This window comes from Rhinoraja longicauda, chromosome 3, assembly GCF_053455715.1.
Source record: "Rhinoraja longicauda isolate Sanriku21f chromosome 3, sRhiLon1.1, whole genome shotgun sequence".
NCBI lineage: Eukaryota > Metazoa > Chordata > Chondrichthyes > Rajiformes > Arhynchobatidae > Rhinoraja > Rhinoraja longicauda.
In genome coordinates, this window is record NC_135955.1 from 26742651 (window position 1) to 26756892 (window position 14242).

The 14242-nt window shown below is 38.9% G+C and overlaps 1 protein-coding gene across 1 annotated transcript in view; it reads right to left on the reverse strand.

The window, feature by feature from the left end:
* The window catches only part of ecpas (Ecm29 proteasome adaptor and scaffold), a 90501-nt gene that overhangs the window by 66299 nt on the left and 9960 nt on the right, over positions 1 to 14242 (reverse strand). Inside the window, exons 2-6 of the mRNA XM_078395079.1 lie at positions 11547 to 11677; positions 9669 to 9785; positions 6154 to 6272; positions 3973 to 4122; positions 1249 to 1402 (exon numbers count right to left, since the gene is read on the reverse strand). Coding sequence (XP_078251205.1) covers positions 1249 to 1402; positions 3973 to 4122; positions 6154 to 6272; positions 9669 to 9785; positions 11547 to 11677 — 671 coding nt within the window. The remainder of the gene's footprint in view (positions 1 to 1248; positions 1403 to 3972; positions 4123 to 6153; positions 6273 to 9668; positions 9786 to 11546; positions 11678 to 14242) is intronic.

Sequence of the window (14242 nt, forward strand, 5' to 3'; positions counted from 1 at the left end):
AATCAGCAGGCCCAGGCAGCACCTGGACAATTGTGCTAATATTTCAGGTTATAGGAAGTTATGCATGCTTCTCTCTCCACAAACACAGCACGATCTACTGAGTATTTATAACTTTTATTATTTTTATTTCAGATTTCTACAAACCACATTCTTTGCCTTCACCAAAGCTATTTCTTGTCTGAATACACCCCCAAAAGTATTTCCAAGTTATTAGTGCATCAGCTAATGACGTTATATCAAGATATTGGTGAGGCCACATTTAGAGTATTGTGTTCAGGTCTGGTCACCGTATTATAGGAAAGATGTTGTCCAGATGGAAAGGGTGCAGAGAAGATTTACGAGGATGTTGTCGGCACTCGAGGGCCTGACCTATTGGGAGAGGTTGAGCAGGCTAGGACTTTATTCCTTGGAGCGCAGGAGAATGGGGGCGTGCAAAATCATGAGAGGAATAAATTGCGTAAGCACACAGAGTCCTTTGATAGGGAAATCGAGAACCAGAGGACATAGGTTGATGGTGGGGGGGGGGGGGGGGGGGAGGGAGAAAGATTTAATAAGAACCAGAGGGGTAACTTTTTATTACACAAAGGGTGGTGGGTGTATGGAACTAGCTGCTGGAGGAGCAGTTGAGACAGGTACTATCGGATTGTTTAAGAAGCATTTACACAGGTACATGGATAGGACAGGTTTAGAGGGATATGGGCCAAACGCAGGCCAGTGGGACTAGTGTAGATGGTTATGTTGGTCAGTTATACACATAACATACTTTGTATTTACCATTGGTCTCCATTCATGTTACATGCAGTTTTAGAGCTTACATTCAGGAACTTATGGATGAGCTTTTTGTTAGATGCAAGAAGCTTACCCTGGTTTTGGAGGATTGGGAGAATTGTGCACAAGGGTGGGGCAATGAAAAGTACTCAAAGACCAGTGTAGTTCCACCAACTCATTCTTCATAAACAGCACAGTTTTTACTAATCTGGAGAAAGGCAAACCCTACAAGCAAAGTCGAACTACATCATGAGAAGCGCCACACTGTTTTCTTTAAGTTGGGTGAGGAATATTAAAGCAAAGAAAGAAAATAGATTATTTTCCAATTTAAAATCATTAATGACCAATTGGAAGATATATATAAAAGTGATATGGGTTGTAATGGCGTGGTCCCAATTATTGCTGGATGTTACGGTGTGGACAGATTTATATTCAGAAGAAGGAGCAGATTGCAATAGATTTCTTGAGGTAATTATTTACCTGTTCCAACTGTTCTGCTGTCCAAGGGTTATCACCAACGACACGTTTAGCCGCATATGAACTCATGCCTGGTGGTGGCTGAGCAAGTCCAACACCACTGACACCTTGCTGCTGACCTTGACCTGGCCGACTTTGGGGCTCACTCAACACAAACCTAAAGTGAGAACCAATTGTCAGAGGCAACAAGAATTGGTACAATGTATGGAAATCAGAATTTGAGCAGAAACATTTCAATATTTTGTGCTCCAAATTTGCTGACCATTCCACCAGCTCGGCGATCGTTTCGCTCAACACCTGTGCTGACAGCTAAATGATCCCAACCACACACGATTCTGAACAGCAGGGCATTTATCCCTTATTTCCTGGCTAAATTTTTTTTTTTAATCAGCATCAATAAGAGAGATTTAGTCAATATCTTGTTGCTCTTTAAATGGGCGCCTGCTGTGTGCCAATTCACTGTTTATTTTCACAATTGATACACTTTAAAAGTAGATAACCATTATGGGATAATCAAAAGTTGTGAAAGTATCATATAAAGGCAAGTTGTTGGGGCTTTTTAAGCAATTCAACTATTCTCAGCATGCACTAGCAGTGAAAATGTGTACACCAGCCCTGTTCAATTGACTACCTAATCAAAAAAACTATTGCTTTAAATTTAGATGCTGAAGTGTATTGAAGTGTGCAGGATATTTAATGTACTTGACAGCTTGTGATGGAGCTTAAAAGCATTTGCTCTTCATTTCTCCAAGCCTCCCTGGTGACCACTAAAATTAATAGAGTGAGAAATTGATCCTTGTTTCATTTGACTCTGTCTTTATCAATATGATAACAATCATTCTCAAAACTCACCATTCCTCATCACAAAATATGACGAAATGTCTGAGATGTGGAAATTGAGCTGTAAAATAAACTTGCATCTTAACAGATTCATAAAAAAAGGCTGCCTCTATTTTGCAGTTCTGAACAAATTAATTCTTTAGAAAAAACTGATTTGTTAGGAAATAACTGAAGGAATGGACAACATAAAATCAGCTTGAATTTGTGAAAGGGAAATTATGTTAGACACATCTGTGAATTTTATTTGAGATTACAACCAGCAGGACAGATAAAAGGGGAAGCAGTAGGTATGATGTATTTGAAAATTCAGTACTTTTTCATAGGTCCTGGCACGAGATCTTTAAACAAAATTAGAAAAGATAGTCATAGAGTCAGAGTTATACAGGATAGAAACATTGCCTACTTGAGATACTTCCTTTTAAAAACAAATAGCATGAAAACTGGCCTTTCGGCTTACCTAGTCCACGCCGACTATTCATTACATGTTTACACTAGTTCATATGTTATCCAATTTTCTCATCCACTCCCTGGATACATTACAGGCGACTTTTATTTTATTATTACCGAGGCCAATGGACCTACAAATCTGCATATCTTTGGGATACGGGAGGAAGCCGGAGCACCCAGAAGAAATCCATGCAATCGCAGGAAGAACGTGCAAACTCCACACAAACAACACCCAAGATCAAGATCGAACCTATGAGGCAGAAGCTCTACCAGCTTTGCCACTGTGCTGCCCTTAGTCTTGTGAATACTTTTTGCACCCTCTCTATTTAAACACATCTATCGTAGACTATGGTGATCTGAACTGCACACACCAAATGTGATCTCATCAACATCTTGTACAGCTATGACATCCCAACTCTTGTAATCAATGCCCCAACCAATGAAGACAAGAATGCCATATGCCTTCTGCACCACCTTGTGTTACTGTGTTGCCACCTGCAGGGAAGTCTGTATTTGTACCGCTGGATCTCTTTGTTTTACAGTACTTTCATTCCCCGATTTAGCTTCCCACAATGCACCCATTTGCATTTGTCGGAGTTAAATTCTGCCTACAATTCCTTCGTTCACTTTCTGATTGATTAGGATCTTGTTGTAACCTCAGACAACCTCCTCATTGTCCACCACATTACCAATTTTGGTGCCATCTGCAAAATGATTTCACATGCCACCTACATCCTCATTCAAATTGTTAACATATTTAGGAAAAACACCGGTGTACCTAGAACTGATCCCAGCAGCACACCATGGTCACAGGCTTCCTAAATGAAAATAAACCACCACTACCATGCTCCAAAATCCTTCTACAAAGTCAATTTTGCATCCAATTGGCTAGCTCACCCTGGATCCCTTATAATCCAGCCTCCTGGGCCAGCCTGCCATGTGACACCTTGTCATAGCCCTTGCCAAAATGATACTGGAAACAATGTAATAGTGTGCACTAATAATTTGTCACTAGACCAAAAACAATGAGTTAGGAAGAAACAGCTCATTTTTAGGTCGGGATGATATGACCAGTTTGTGCTGCAGCCCTTCTTCTTAGACTCTATTTGTAATCATTAATTTGGATGAGGACCAAGTATAAAATATGTAAATTTGCTGAAGATACAAAGCTGCTATCAGTCAATCTGAATACAGATGGGGAGAAATGTCTTCACCCAAAGGACAATACATTTTGACTTTTTTTGGTTCTTGGTGGCTATGGAGGCTCAGTTGTGTAGTTTACTTAAAACAGAGATCAATAGATTTTTGGATATCAAGGGATATGGGATTGGTACAAAAACTGACAAAAAAAAGATCAGCTAGTCTTAGAAAGTACAGGAACAGATATAAAGGGACCAAATGAACTGCATCTGCTTCTATTTCTTAAGTTTTTATACATACCCATAAGGCATCAACAAAACGTCCAACATGAAGTCTAATAACTGTTGAACAATTTCTGGTTTCTCTCCCAAGTTGAAAACAGATGCTCCTTTTGTTTTTTCAGCTGAATATTTCACATGATACAACGTTGGTATCAGCAACTGCATTAGGCTGAAAAGGAAAACACTTGCAAAGATTCTTAGCTGATAGGAAATTAGGCAATATACTCATAAATGTTCACTTTCAATCAATGAAAATGGAAATAAGCATGCACTGTAATATTTTTAGTCATTTGGAAAACTTTACCAAAAATGACAAGACCTATCAATAGCAATAGTTTTTGGAAAATTATTTACAAGTTAAACTTAGAAACCTAGAAAATGATTGTTCAAGGTAATTGCAGTGTGGTGATGATGGGCAGTTGTTACTAACAATCTAACATTGAGAGGGATCTAAATCCTTGAGTATATATCTATAATTCACTAAATTAATATTCCACAACAATTCACCTGTCAATGAGAATCTATGCTATTAGCTGGTATAGTCAATTAGAGATATTATATTTTGTTGTAGTAAAGATGGTTTCTTTTGTTGTTTTAGCTAATATAAAATGGATGCTTATTTTAGTGGAAAGCAGTAAGATGGATGCTTGTGGCAGAAATGTTATCCTTGGGAACAGAATGTGTTTGTCCCTTTACGAGTGATAAGGAGTGTACAGAAGAGATGGGCTATTGTCCTCTCCCACTCTGTCTGACTGCGAGTACTGTGTATTGAAACAGTAAAGCAAGGTCATGCAGCTGCGAGATTGCTCGTCTATAGAGATAAGAAAGTTTCTTTCTTATTAGCAACTCCTTATTTGGGTGCGTGTGAAAGTAGGAAAAGTTTGAATCCACGCTAGGTAAATTGATGCGTTTCTCTAAATACATGTGACTTATATTAATGGTTTGGTTTTTGAGCATGTGACCTGTATCAATGATTTTGTCTTCTCTGTAACCATGGAAATTGTATTAGATGTGTAATTGGTCATTGTATTAGATGTGTAATTGGTCCTTGATTTCTTTTTGTCACACCTCTCTTTTTCTGTATAAAAAAGTAAACAATCGTGGAGAAGTTGTTCTTCCCCTGCCCTGAGTTGAGGTCTCTTCAGACACTAGTGTTGTGTCTGGAGATCTTCTCGGGAAGAACCCCATGGTGGAATAAATCTGATGTGCTAATCCAGTATCACGTGTGATTATTCAGACTGAAGGTAAAGAATTTGATTTAACATCTACATAATTTTAATGGATAAACAACTGAGAAAAGATGATGCGGTGATGTGTGAAATGCCAATGCAGGTTCTGCTATAATGTGTGTTTTCATGATGTTAATTGGTTAAAATGTGCTTGAGGAATTAGGGAAGACTAAAATTACCTAGAATGTTACGAGTGTCTCTTTTTCTCTTTCTGCCTCCCAAAATAAAATCTCCTGAAACCCCTTCTTTTCCTGGCCCATGAGACAGATGGAATATTTTGTGCATCAGTGTGTGACATATACATTACGAAAACTTACTGTTATTGAGGGATGTAGGAAAGTATCATTAAAGTGTCAGCTAGGAAAATTATTCACTTTCTCAAAAAGAATTGCTCATTAACTTAATAAACCCTGAAACATTTCCAGTAACATAATGAATACCAGATGCGTTGGATTTCCTGACCTGTTAAGCTATAAAGAAACCCCTCAGACCTTGAGCAAATATTATGAGTAATGAGCACACTTAACTTATTAATTATCACCTCTCCAACTATTCTCAAGCTGAATGAAAAAGTTACAATGTGAAACTACAAATTATGTTTGCCTTCTACATTCATAAAAGGATTAAAAGCCTTTTTGGATAGGTTACATGGTCAATCAGAACTCTTAATCAAAATAAGTGGGAAACATTCCTGCAATTTTCCTAGTGTTTTAAATTTCTCTAGAATTTTTTTACCCAGAGGGTGGATGGGATCAGGAATGCACTGCTTGTGTGGGTGGTAGAGGCAGATACTCTCATAGCATTTAGATAAGTACTTAAAGTGCAAGGTATGGGAGGCTATGGATCCACTGCTGTTAATCAGATTAGTATAGGTGGTTACTTAATGGTTGGCACAGACATGATGGGCTGAAAGGCCTGATTCAATGACTGAGAATCCCATATAAAGCAGGAATAGTAATTAAATGCTGTACCTGTCTTGCTGTAGCTGAGGCTTGCTTTCCATTGCGGTAACTAAGGAAGGCGCTAATTCACATTGTTTCTCCATGGGTAAGCGAGGATATCCCATCTTGATATATATTATAGTAAAATTCTGCAATACAAAGATACATAATTATATTTGATATGGTGTGTATCAAAACCCTGATAATCCTGTCCTTCGACAACATGTCCAGTCTTTATTGGTAATAATCAGAGTGAAGTCACTGGTAAAATGATCTGCAGTTAGAAACAGTAGTGCAGACTGCTAGTCTAATTCTAAGTATCAGTAATCTCAATTAACATAAAAAACGAACACAATTTTCTCTCATTCATATTTTCACCACAGCTTTCAAAAAGGTTCCAGTGAATGTCAAAGCTAATTCCATTAGGACACGAAGTGCTGGAGTGACTCAGCAGGTCAGGCACATCCCTGAAGAACATGGATAGGTGACATTTTGGGTCCCTTTTCAAACGCAGGCCATTTAACTGCAAAGATCATATTTCCTGAAACTAACTATATTCTCAACCAGCATTATCAGTCTACTTTCCAACAGGTTTGGAAGTCAGAGATCAGGAGCATACAGACCAGCTAAATTGTTATCGCAACTTCTGATGGAGAGGCCAAAGGTACACCACAAACAGCTGACCAGCTGAATCATGCACTAAACCTTTCACGCACCAGTTTCCCGACTAATTGCTTTGAAATCTAACTAAAATGTGTCCTTGTCTTAACGACTGATTAAAATAATCAATTGAAATTTGCAACACTTGATTTTTATTTATCTACTTATCTGTCTGTTTATTTATTTATTTACTTTCCGGTCAATACAATACAACAGATTAACCGTACCATTGTGAAAGTCAAATAATGCAAAATCATTGTATCAAAAATAAAACAATATAATCACACATGATATTTTCTGACCGAAAAAAAAGGTGTAGGCAGAAGCCAAAGCTATTGTGCCTACCCTTAATACTTAACAAAATATAATTTTTAAAAAACACATCATAAGTCGGAAGCAGATAAACAAAACATAGAAACACAAATATAGTCAAGAACCATAATTTCTGTCATGTCAGTCATTTCTCAGTGCCGATCACATATTTTGTATCTTTCCTATTTGATATTTAATATTCAATTTCATATTTGATATTCAGAAGCTATTTAAAATCAATCCACCATTAAAATCAGTTTTAAGTTTTAAACAATTATTAAATGCATTAAAACATGAGCTTACAATTTCAAACATTAGACATATAAATTTGACACGCCAGATGTTCACCGATCAGCCAAAACATTATGATCACGGACAGGTAAAGTGAATAACATTGATTATGTTACAATGGCACCTGTCAAGGGGTGGGATATATTAGGCAGCAAGTGAACAGTCAGTTCTTGAAGTTAATGTGTTGGATGCAGGAGAAATGGACAGGAGTAACGACCTGAGCGATTTTGACAAGGGCCAAATTGTTATGGCCAGACGACTGGGTCAGAGCATCTCTGAAACGGCAAGGCCTGTGGGGTGCTCCCGGTCAGCAGTGGTGAGTACCTACCGACAGTGGTCCGAGGAGGGACAAACCACAAACCGGCGACAGGGTGTTGGGTGCCCAAGGCTCATCGATGCGCGAGGGCAATGAACTCTATCCCGTCTGGTCCGAACCGAAAGAAGGTCTACTGTGGCACGTCACAGAAAATTTTATTGGTGGTCGCGGGGGGAATGTGTCACAATACACAGTGTATCACACCCTCCTGCTAATGGGGCTGCACACAGATGACCAACAGCATATTAGGCAGGTGGTCATAATGTTTTGGCTCATCAGATCACAATGTTTTGCCTGATCGGTGTATAAACCCAGTTCAATCAAAAACCATAAATAACCATATATTTACTTTTCTCTAAGTTGATGCAGGAGCAAACCTTTCTGAAAAATGGTTGGGAAGCCACGGAAATGTGCACTCCACTGCAGCATGCAGTCCCCTTGTTGGCAGCTATGAGTAATTCAGATGCTTCCATCTTTCACATTTGTATAAGATTCCCAGTCATACGCCCTCTTGTAAAGGTAGATGGTAGTAGTTCAATGCAGAACCTCCATCTTTTCAGTGGAAGAAAGTGGCCAATGGCAGATCAAATATGACCATGTTGTCTTTGGGAAGAGCTGATGGCCAGCTATTGACAACTGACGTGACTGAAACTAATGGGAGATGTTAAACGGTCTGAATGGGAATGAACAGTCTGAAGGGTCCAGACCTGAAAAGTCACCTATTCATGTTCTCCAGAGATGCTGACTGACCCGCTGAGTGCTGCCAACACTTTGTGTCTTTTAATGCGAAATACTTCTTCTCTCAGTGGGTTACAAACCTGTGGAATTCTCTAAGCCAGAATTGTGTAGGTTGAGTCCCTTGATGTATTGAAGATTAACATACACAAATTATTGGAACATAGGGCAGTCAAAAATTATGGGAAATATATATAATATTGAAGTTGAGGTGAAGATCAGATCAACCATGACCCTCTTGGTGGAATTTGTTTGAAGGACAATCTGGTTTACTCATGCCCTTTTTCTTACATTTTTTTAAATGTTTTCTTAAATAAGAGTTTAAGTTATTTTTCAAACAGTTCCAATCACATACTGTACATTACACGTTGTTCTAAACAGTGTTTCTACAGCAGGGCTGCATTAGAAGTGACACACTAGAGCAATAAATGTAAGACATCTAATGTCACAATCTCCACCTTTGCCGAGGATGTTGCGACTTCATTTGAGGAAACTGGCTGCAAACTCCTTTGATGATCTGATTTATTTAATTATTATTTTCATACACTGTTATGCTGAATAGGAGCATTATTGGTGTCTGGTTGTTCGCTCACAGAGCCCGCCTTGGAATATGGACAGCAAAGTAGCTGAAATGGGAGTCACGGCCCCCATTACTGCCCAAAACCAGTGCCCCTGACTTATCTGATTCACATCAAGAAGGCCGAACTTGCTTGCTGACAGCATCTTAGACTTGATCAGTGAGGTCCTGCACACTATAATCAGGACTATGGGCAAGCCCTGCCCATGATTAGTTAGATTGAATCTCTCAGCTAGTTTGAGATTTGTGTCTTTGGATGTTCTTTTCTGCAAGGTGTGAAACGTTCTGAAGGATTCTTTTGTACAGGCCATGTAATCTAGCCTGATCATAACATTTTCTAAGTCTATTTAACTCCAGATGACGTTCCTGATCATAAATAACAACCTTTTTACTCTTGAGATCTCCAAACAACCATTAACACAGATTTAGCACATAAGCAAAATCATTATCTCCTGCTTACATTTTCAATTCCTTTTAAATAAAATGATTCTCATGCAACATCATGCAAAACCCACTAGCTCCAAATTCCCTTTAATTTCACTCAATCTCACACATTCCCAATACATTAGCAAAAACTATTTATTTATTTGTGTTGTCAGAACCAATAAATCTCCAAATAAAAAGCTATGAAATATAAATCAGGTAGGTACTAACCGTGACAAATGAAACAGCTGCAGGATCCTGATACTGAACCAGGAGAGTTTCCACTGGTAATTGTATTTTGGGTCGACTCTTAATACGCTTGTTGAGGTGAACCAATAGTTCCATGACCTGAATTTTAAATGCAGTGCAAACATTTACTTCATTGTACATTGAAAAAAGATTTTTTCCAAAAACCTGCCTTTTGTTGACTAGTAGGTCATCTATGTTCTGAACAACTGATTTTCAAACCAAAGGCATAATTGTCACTTAAATCAAGCTAAACATATTGTCATATGCACATAGTACGGTGAGGTACAGATACAATGAACGTCCTCTGCTACATTGAGGAAGGACATTCTTGCTATTGAGGGAGTGCAGCGTAGGTTCACTAGATTAATTCCAGGAATGGCGGGACTGTCATATGTTGTAAAACTGGAGCGCCTAGGCTTGTATAAACTGGAATTTAGAAGGATGAGAGGGGATCTTATTGAAACATGTAAGATTATTAAGGGATTGGACACGCTAGAGGCAGGAAACATGTTCCCAATGTTGGGGGAGTCCAGAACCAGGGGCCACAGTTTAAGAATTAGGGGTAGACCATTTAGAACGGAGATGAGGAAAAACCTTTTCACTCAGAGAGTTGTAAATCTGTGGAATTTTCTGCCTCAGAAAGCAGTGAAGGCCAATTCTCTGGATGCTTTCAAGAGAGTTAGATAGAGCTCTTAATGATAATGGAGTCAGGGGGTATGGGGAGAGGGCAGGAACGGGATACTGGTTGTGAATGATCAGCCATGGTCACATTGAATAGCGGCACTGGCTCGAATGGCCTACTCTTGCTCCTATTGTCTATTGTCTATTTATTATTTTGAGAAGAAATCTCTCTACCATGTCCTCAAGGCATTGGCAAATTAGTTGTCTCCACCAATATCCAAAGATAAAAATTAAATGAAAAAGAATGGTTTTCTTTTTGTTTGGTTTAAGTAAAATTAATTTGGCCAGAAGTACAATTTAAAAAAAAAAAAACTACCATGACTTAAGTAAATCTTTATTATGGGCTAAACGATTCCTTTCCAGAGGGCAAATTAAATGTAATTCATAGCTCATAACAAAGTCATTAAATAGATAACGCAGTTTTTCTTCTCTTCACATGAATAGTAATCATATAAAACAATACCCTTACTTGCTACCTCCCAAGAGTGGTTGCATTTGTCTTTGTGAAAAGCTCAGTATATCCTGCCAACTACTCGCATAGATCTTCAAACCCACATTTTAGCCAACATCAAAGCTATCAATTTCCATGTCTAGATTTGTACGGCACATCAGCACTGTCCTCTCCCTCTTTGTCTTTCTTATCACCACCATACACCTAGGGGCTCAAATTTAAGAATACATTCTTTCTTGGATTGTTTCATCTCATCACTGCTTAAAACTTTCATTTTTAATATTCTGTTACTCATCTTTTCTGGTTGTGTTGCCCAAATTGAAAATGGTTATGTCATCTCAGGTAGACACAAAAAGCTGGAGAAATTCAGTGGGACAGGCAGCATCTCTGGAGAGAAGGAATGGGTGACTTTTCGGGTCGAGATCCTTCTTCAGACCTCGAAGGGTCTCGACCTGAAACGTCACTTATTCCTTCTCTCTAGAGATGTGGCCTGTGTTACGCCAGCTTTTGGTGTTTATCTTCGGTTTAAACCAGCATCTGCAGTTCCTTCCTACAAATGTCATCTGCAAGCTTTGCCACAGCATGATCTCTTTATCAAGTCACTGCAACCTTCCCCATCTCTATTCTGCAGCAACAACATTGTGATGTCAAACCAATTCTCTGCATTGATTGCTGCAAATTTTAAGGCTGGAAGACTTAACTTTAGCAAAAGTGCCCAGTAAACTTACTTTTTTACGCACTCCCTCCTGAACACTGGACAGCTTCAGCAGTACTGGAGGAAGAAACTTTGAGATAATGCTTTGTAGTTGCTCATCTGTTTCAGCAAGGCCAAGGCGCATAAAAACCCTTTCAAGTTGATCTAAAGAATACAAAATAAAATTCAGCTCTTTGCACAGAACTCACATGAAACGCACATATTCTGGAACTCCATGATTAGGGTATTTTATAGAAATTAGATATCCCATCGACAAATTTGGGTACTGGAAAACATTAATGAAGGACCAGGAATGTAAACAATTAAACAGGATTTGCAATAAAGTGGACGTCAAGTATATTGTGTTCGATAGTTTGTGATTGATTTGAAGGAAATGTTGTGTTAAACATTCTTGCTGCAAATTCTGTATAAAAATGCTGCAAAAATGCTGTATCTTTGAGTGGAAGCAAGGGGGGTGCTGAGTATAGTCATACACCCTTAGCACTGATCCCCCCACTCCTGTCTGACAATAATTAAAGCTTTGCTTGGTTTACCTTTAACTGTTTATGTTGTTGTCTGTTTTAAGAACCGAACTTTAACATCTGTACAATTCTTTGGTACCATTCTGAAGTTCATTCTACAGCTAACCCCACTGTAATTTATCTCTCCCACTGTAGTTCATTTGGTTCTTTGCAGGTGGAATAATAATTTACTTTTTACATAATAATCACATTATCAGGTACATGGAGACACACATTACTGCCCAAGCAATTTGCTCAGGCAGACCTTCTCTGGAAAAGAGCTGGGCCTCCTACTCAATTTGTTGAATCTGGAACAGGTAGGTAGTGACACTGGGCAGCAGTCCATCTATCAAGATCCCTGGAGGTGTGGGGTAAGGAGATTGGAAAGGTGACAATAGACAATAGACAATAGGTGCAGGAGTAGGCCATTCAGCCCTTCGAGCCAGCACCGCCATTCAATGCGATCATGGCTGATCACTCTCAATCAGTACCCCGTTCCTGCCTTCTCCCCATACCCCCTCACTCCGCTATCCTTAAGAGCTCTATCCAGCTCTTGTGAGTGAACAAGGGGAACAGCTCCAGGAATTTTCCTGCATAAGTTCTGCCCATTTTGAAGACACTGCTGGCAATTTCCAATTGCACTTTCAGCGTGGATTGCTTATGGAATTCAATGGCAAGGAAAATGCAACAATTTGGTATCACATTTGGAAGAAACGTGCCATTTACTTTTTCCTGAAATAATTTTGGTTAAAATTTCTTAACTCTAAATTTCTTATTTTAATTTTTGTTTAAAATTGTTGAATATTTCTAAACATAAGAAATATTCACTATTTTTGATAGTTGTTGAAACCACGTGTGAAGTTTAGAAAGATATGTTTTCAACTTTTCTCGACACCATTGTTCTGACCCACGTTAATGTCAGTCTTTCTTTTTCAATTAGATCAGCAGCAAGGCATAACTCAACAGGAGCAGGTAATTCTGGGCCATCAATTCCAAACATCTGAACATTAAAAAGTCTGAATGTTACAAGAACAGACTGAAGTGAAAATAATGCAATTCCCAGAATTGATATTCTTTAAAACTGCAAGACTTTTTAAGACATAATACTTGATGCTCCCTTAAGTTTATAAAGATACCTTTGACAGCAAATGCAAGGGCTGGAATGAAAGGCACAGTAATAGTGCCTTTGCAACTTGGTTAGGTTTGCCATATATTTTTTATCACCTTTGACTTCTATGCATATTTATTTTTTTAATCCAAATGATTACAATTTACAAATATCCAAAATTTGAGCTCAATGAGAACTATTACATTTTACAGGTCTAACACAGAAAGAGCCCATTTCTCCCATAATGATTGTGGTATGCGTACTCTGCACATGACTCACTGAGCCTAATTTCACACTTCTGTTCCAGCCATCGGTCATAATTGTAAACTGGATTACAAGTGGACCGCCGGGAATATTCAATGACAACGATGACAATGTTGGGTTTTCGGCACTGCAACATCATTTTCACCTCAATTCCACAAAAGAATGAATATAGAGACCAAATACCTAATTGGGAAAGAAGACATCCTATGCTCAGAACTACTCGAACCGAATTTCACAACCATCCTTTAAACGCAGGGGCCTCCAAACTTTTCAGCATGAGGGCCACATTATATATTTGGCACATTTTTGTGGGCCGTAGGAAAAAATAAAGAAGTGTGAGTTTTATAAATTTAATGAACTCAAAAAAAGTTTAGACTAGGTTACGTTAAATTAGATTAGGAAAGGTTAAACTAGGTTAGGTTAGATTAGGTTAGTTTACATTAGGTTTATATGGCAACAAATAAATAATATTCAATTTTTAAAAAGAGCTTGAAATATTGGAATATATATATACCGTAGGTATACAATTATTTATAAAACAGAAAATACAGTGACCACCACTTGGGGAGAGAGAGAGGGGTAGAGAGTGGGGGGGGGGGGGAGAAAGTGGGGGAGAGAGGGAAGAGAAAGTGGTGGGGGGGAGGAGAGAGAGTTGGGGGGGGGGAGAGAGAGTAGGGGGGGAGAGAGAGAGTAGGGGGGGAGAGAGAGAGTAGGGGGGGGGGGAGAGAGAGAGTAGGGGGGGGAGAGAGAGAGTAGGGGGGGAGAGAGAGAGTAGGGGGGAGAGAGAGAGTAGGGGGGAGAGAGAGAGTAGGGGGAGAGAGAGAGTAGGGGGGAGAG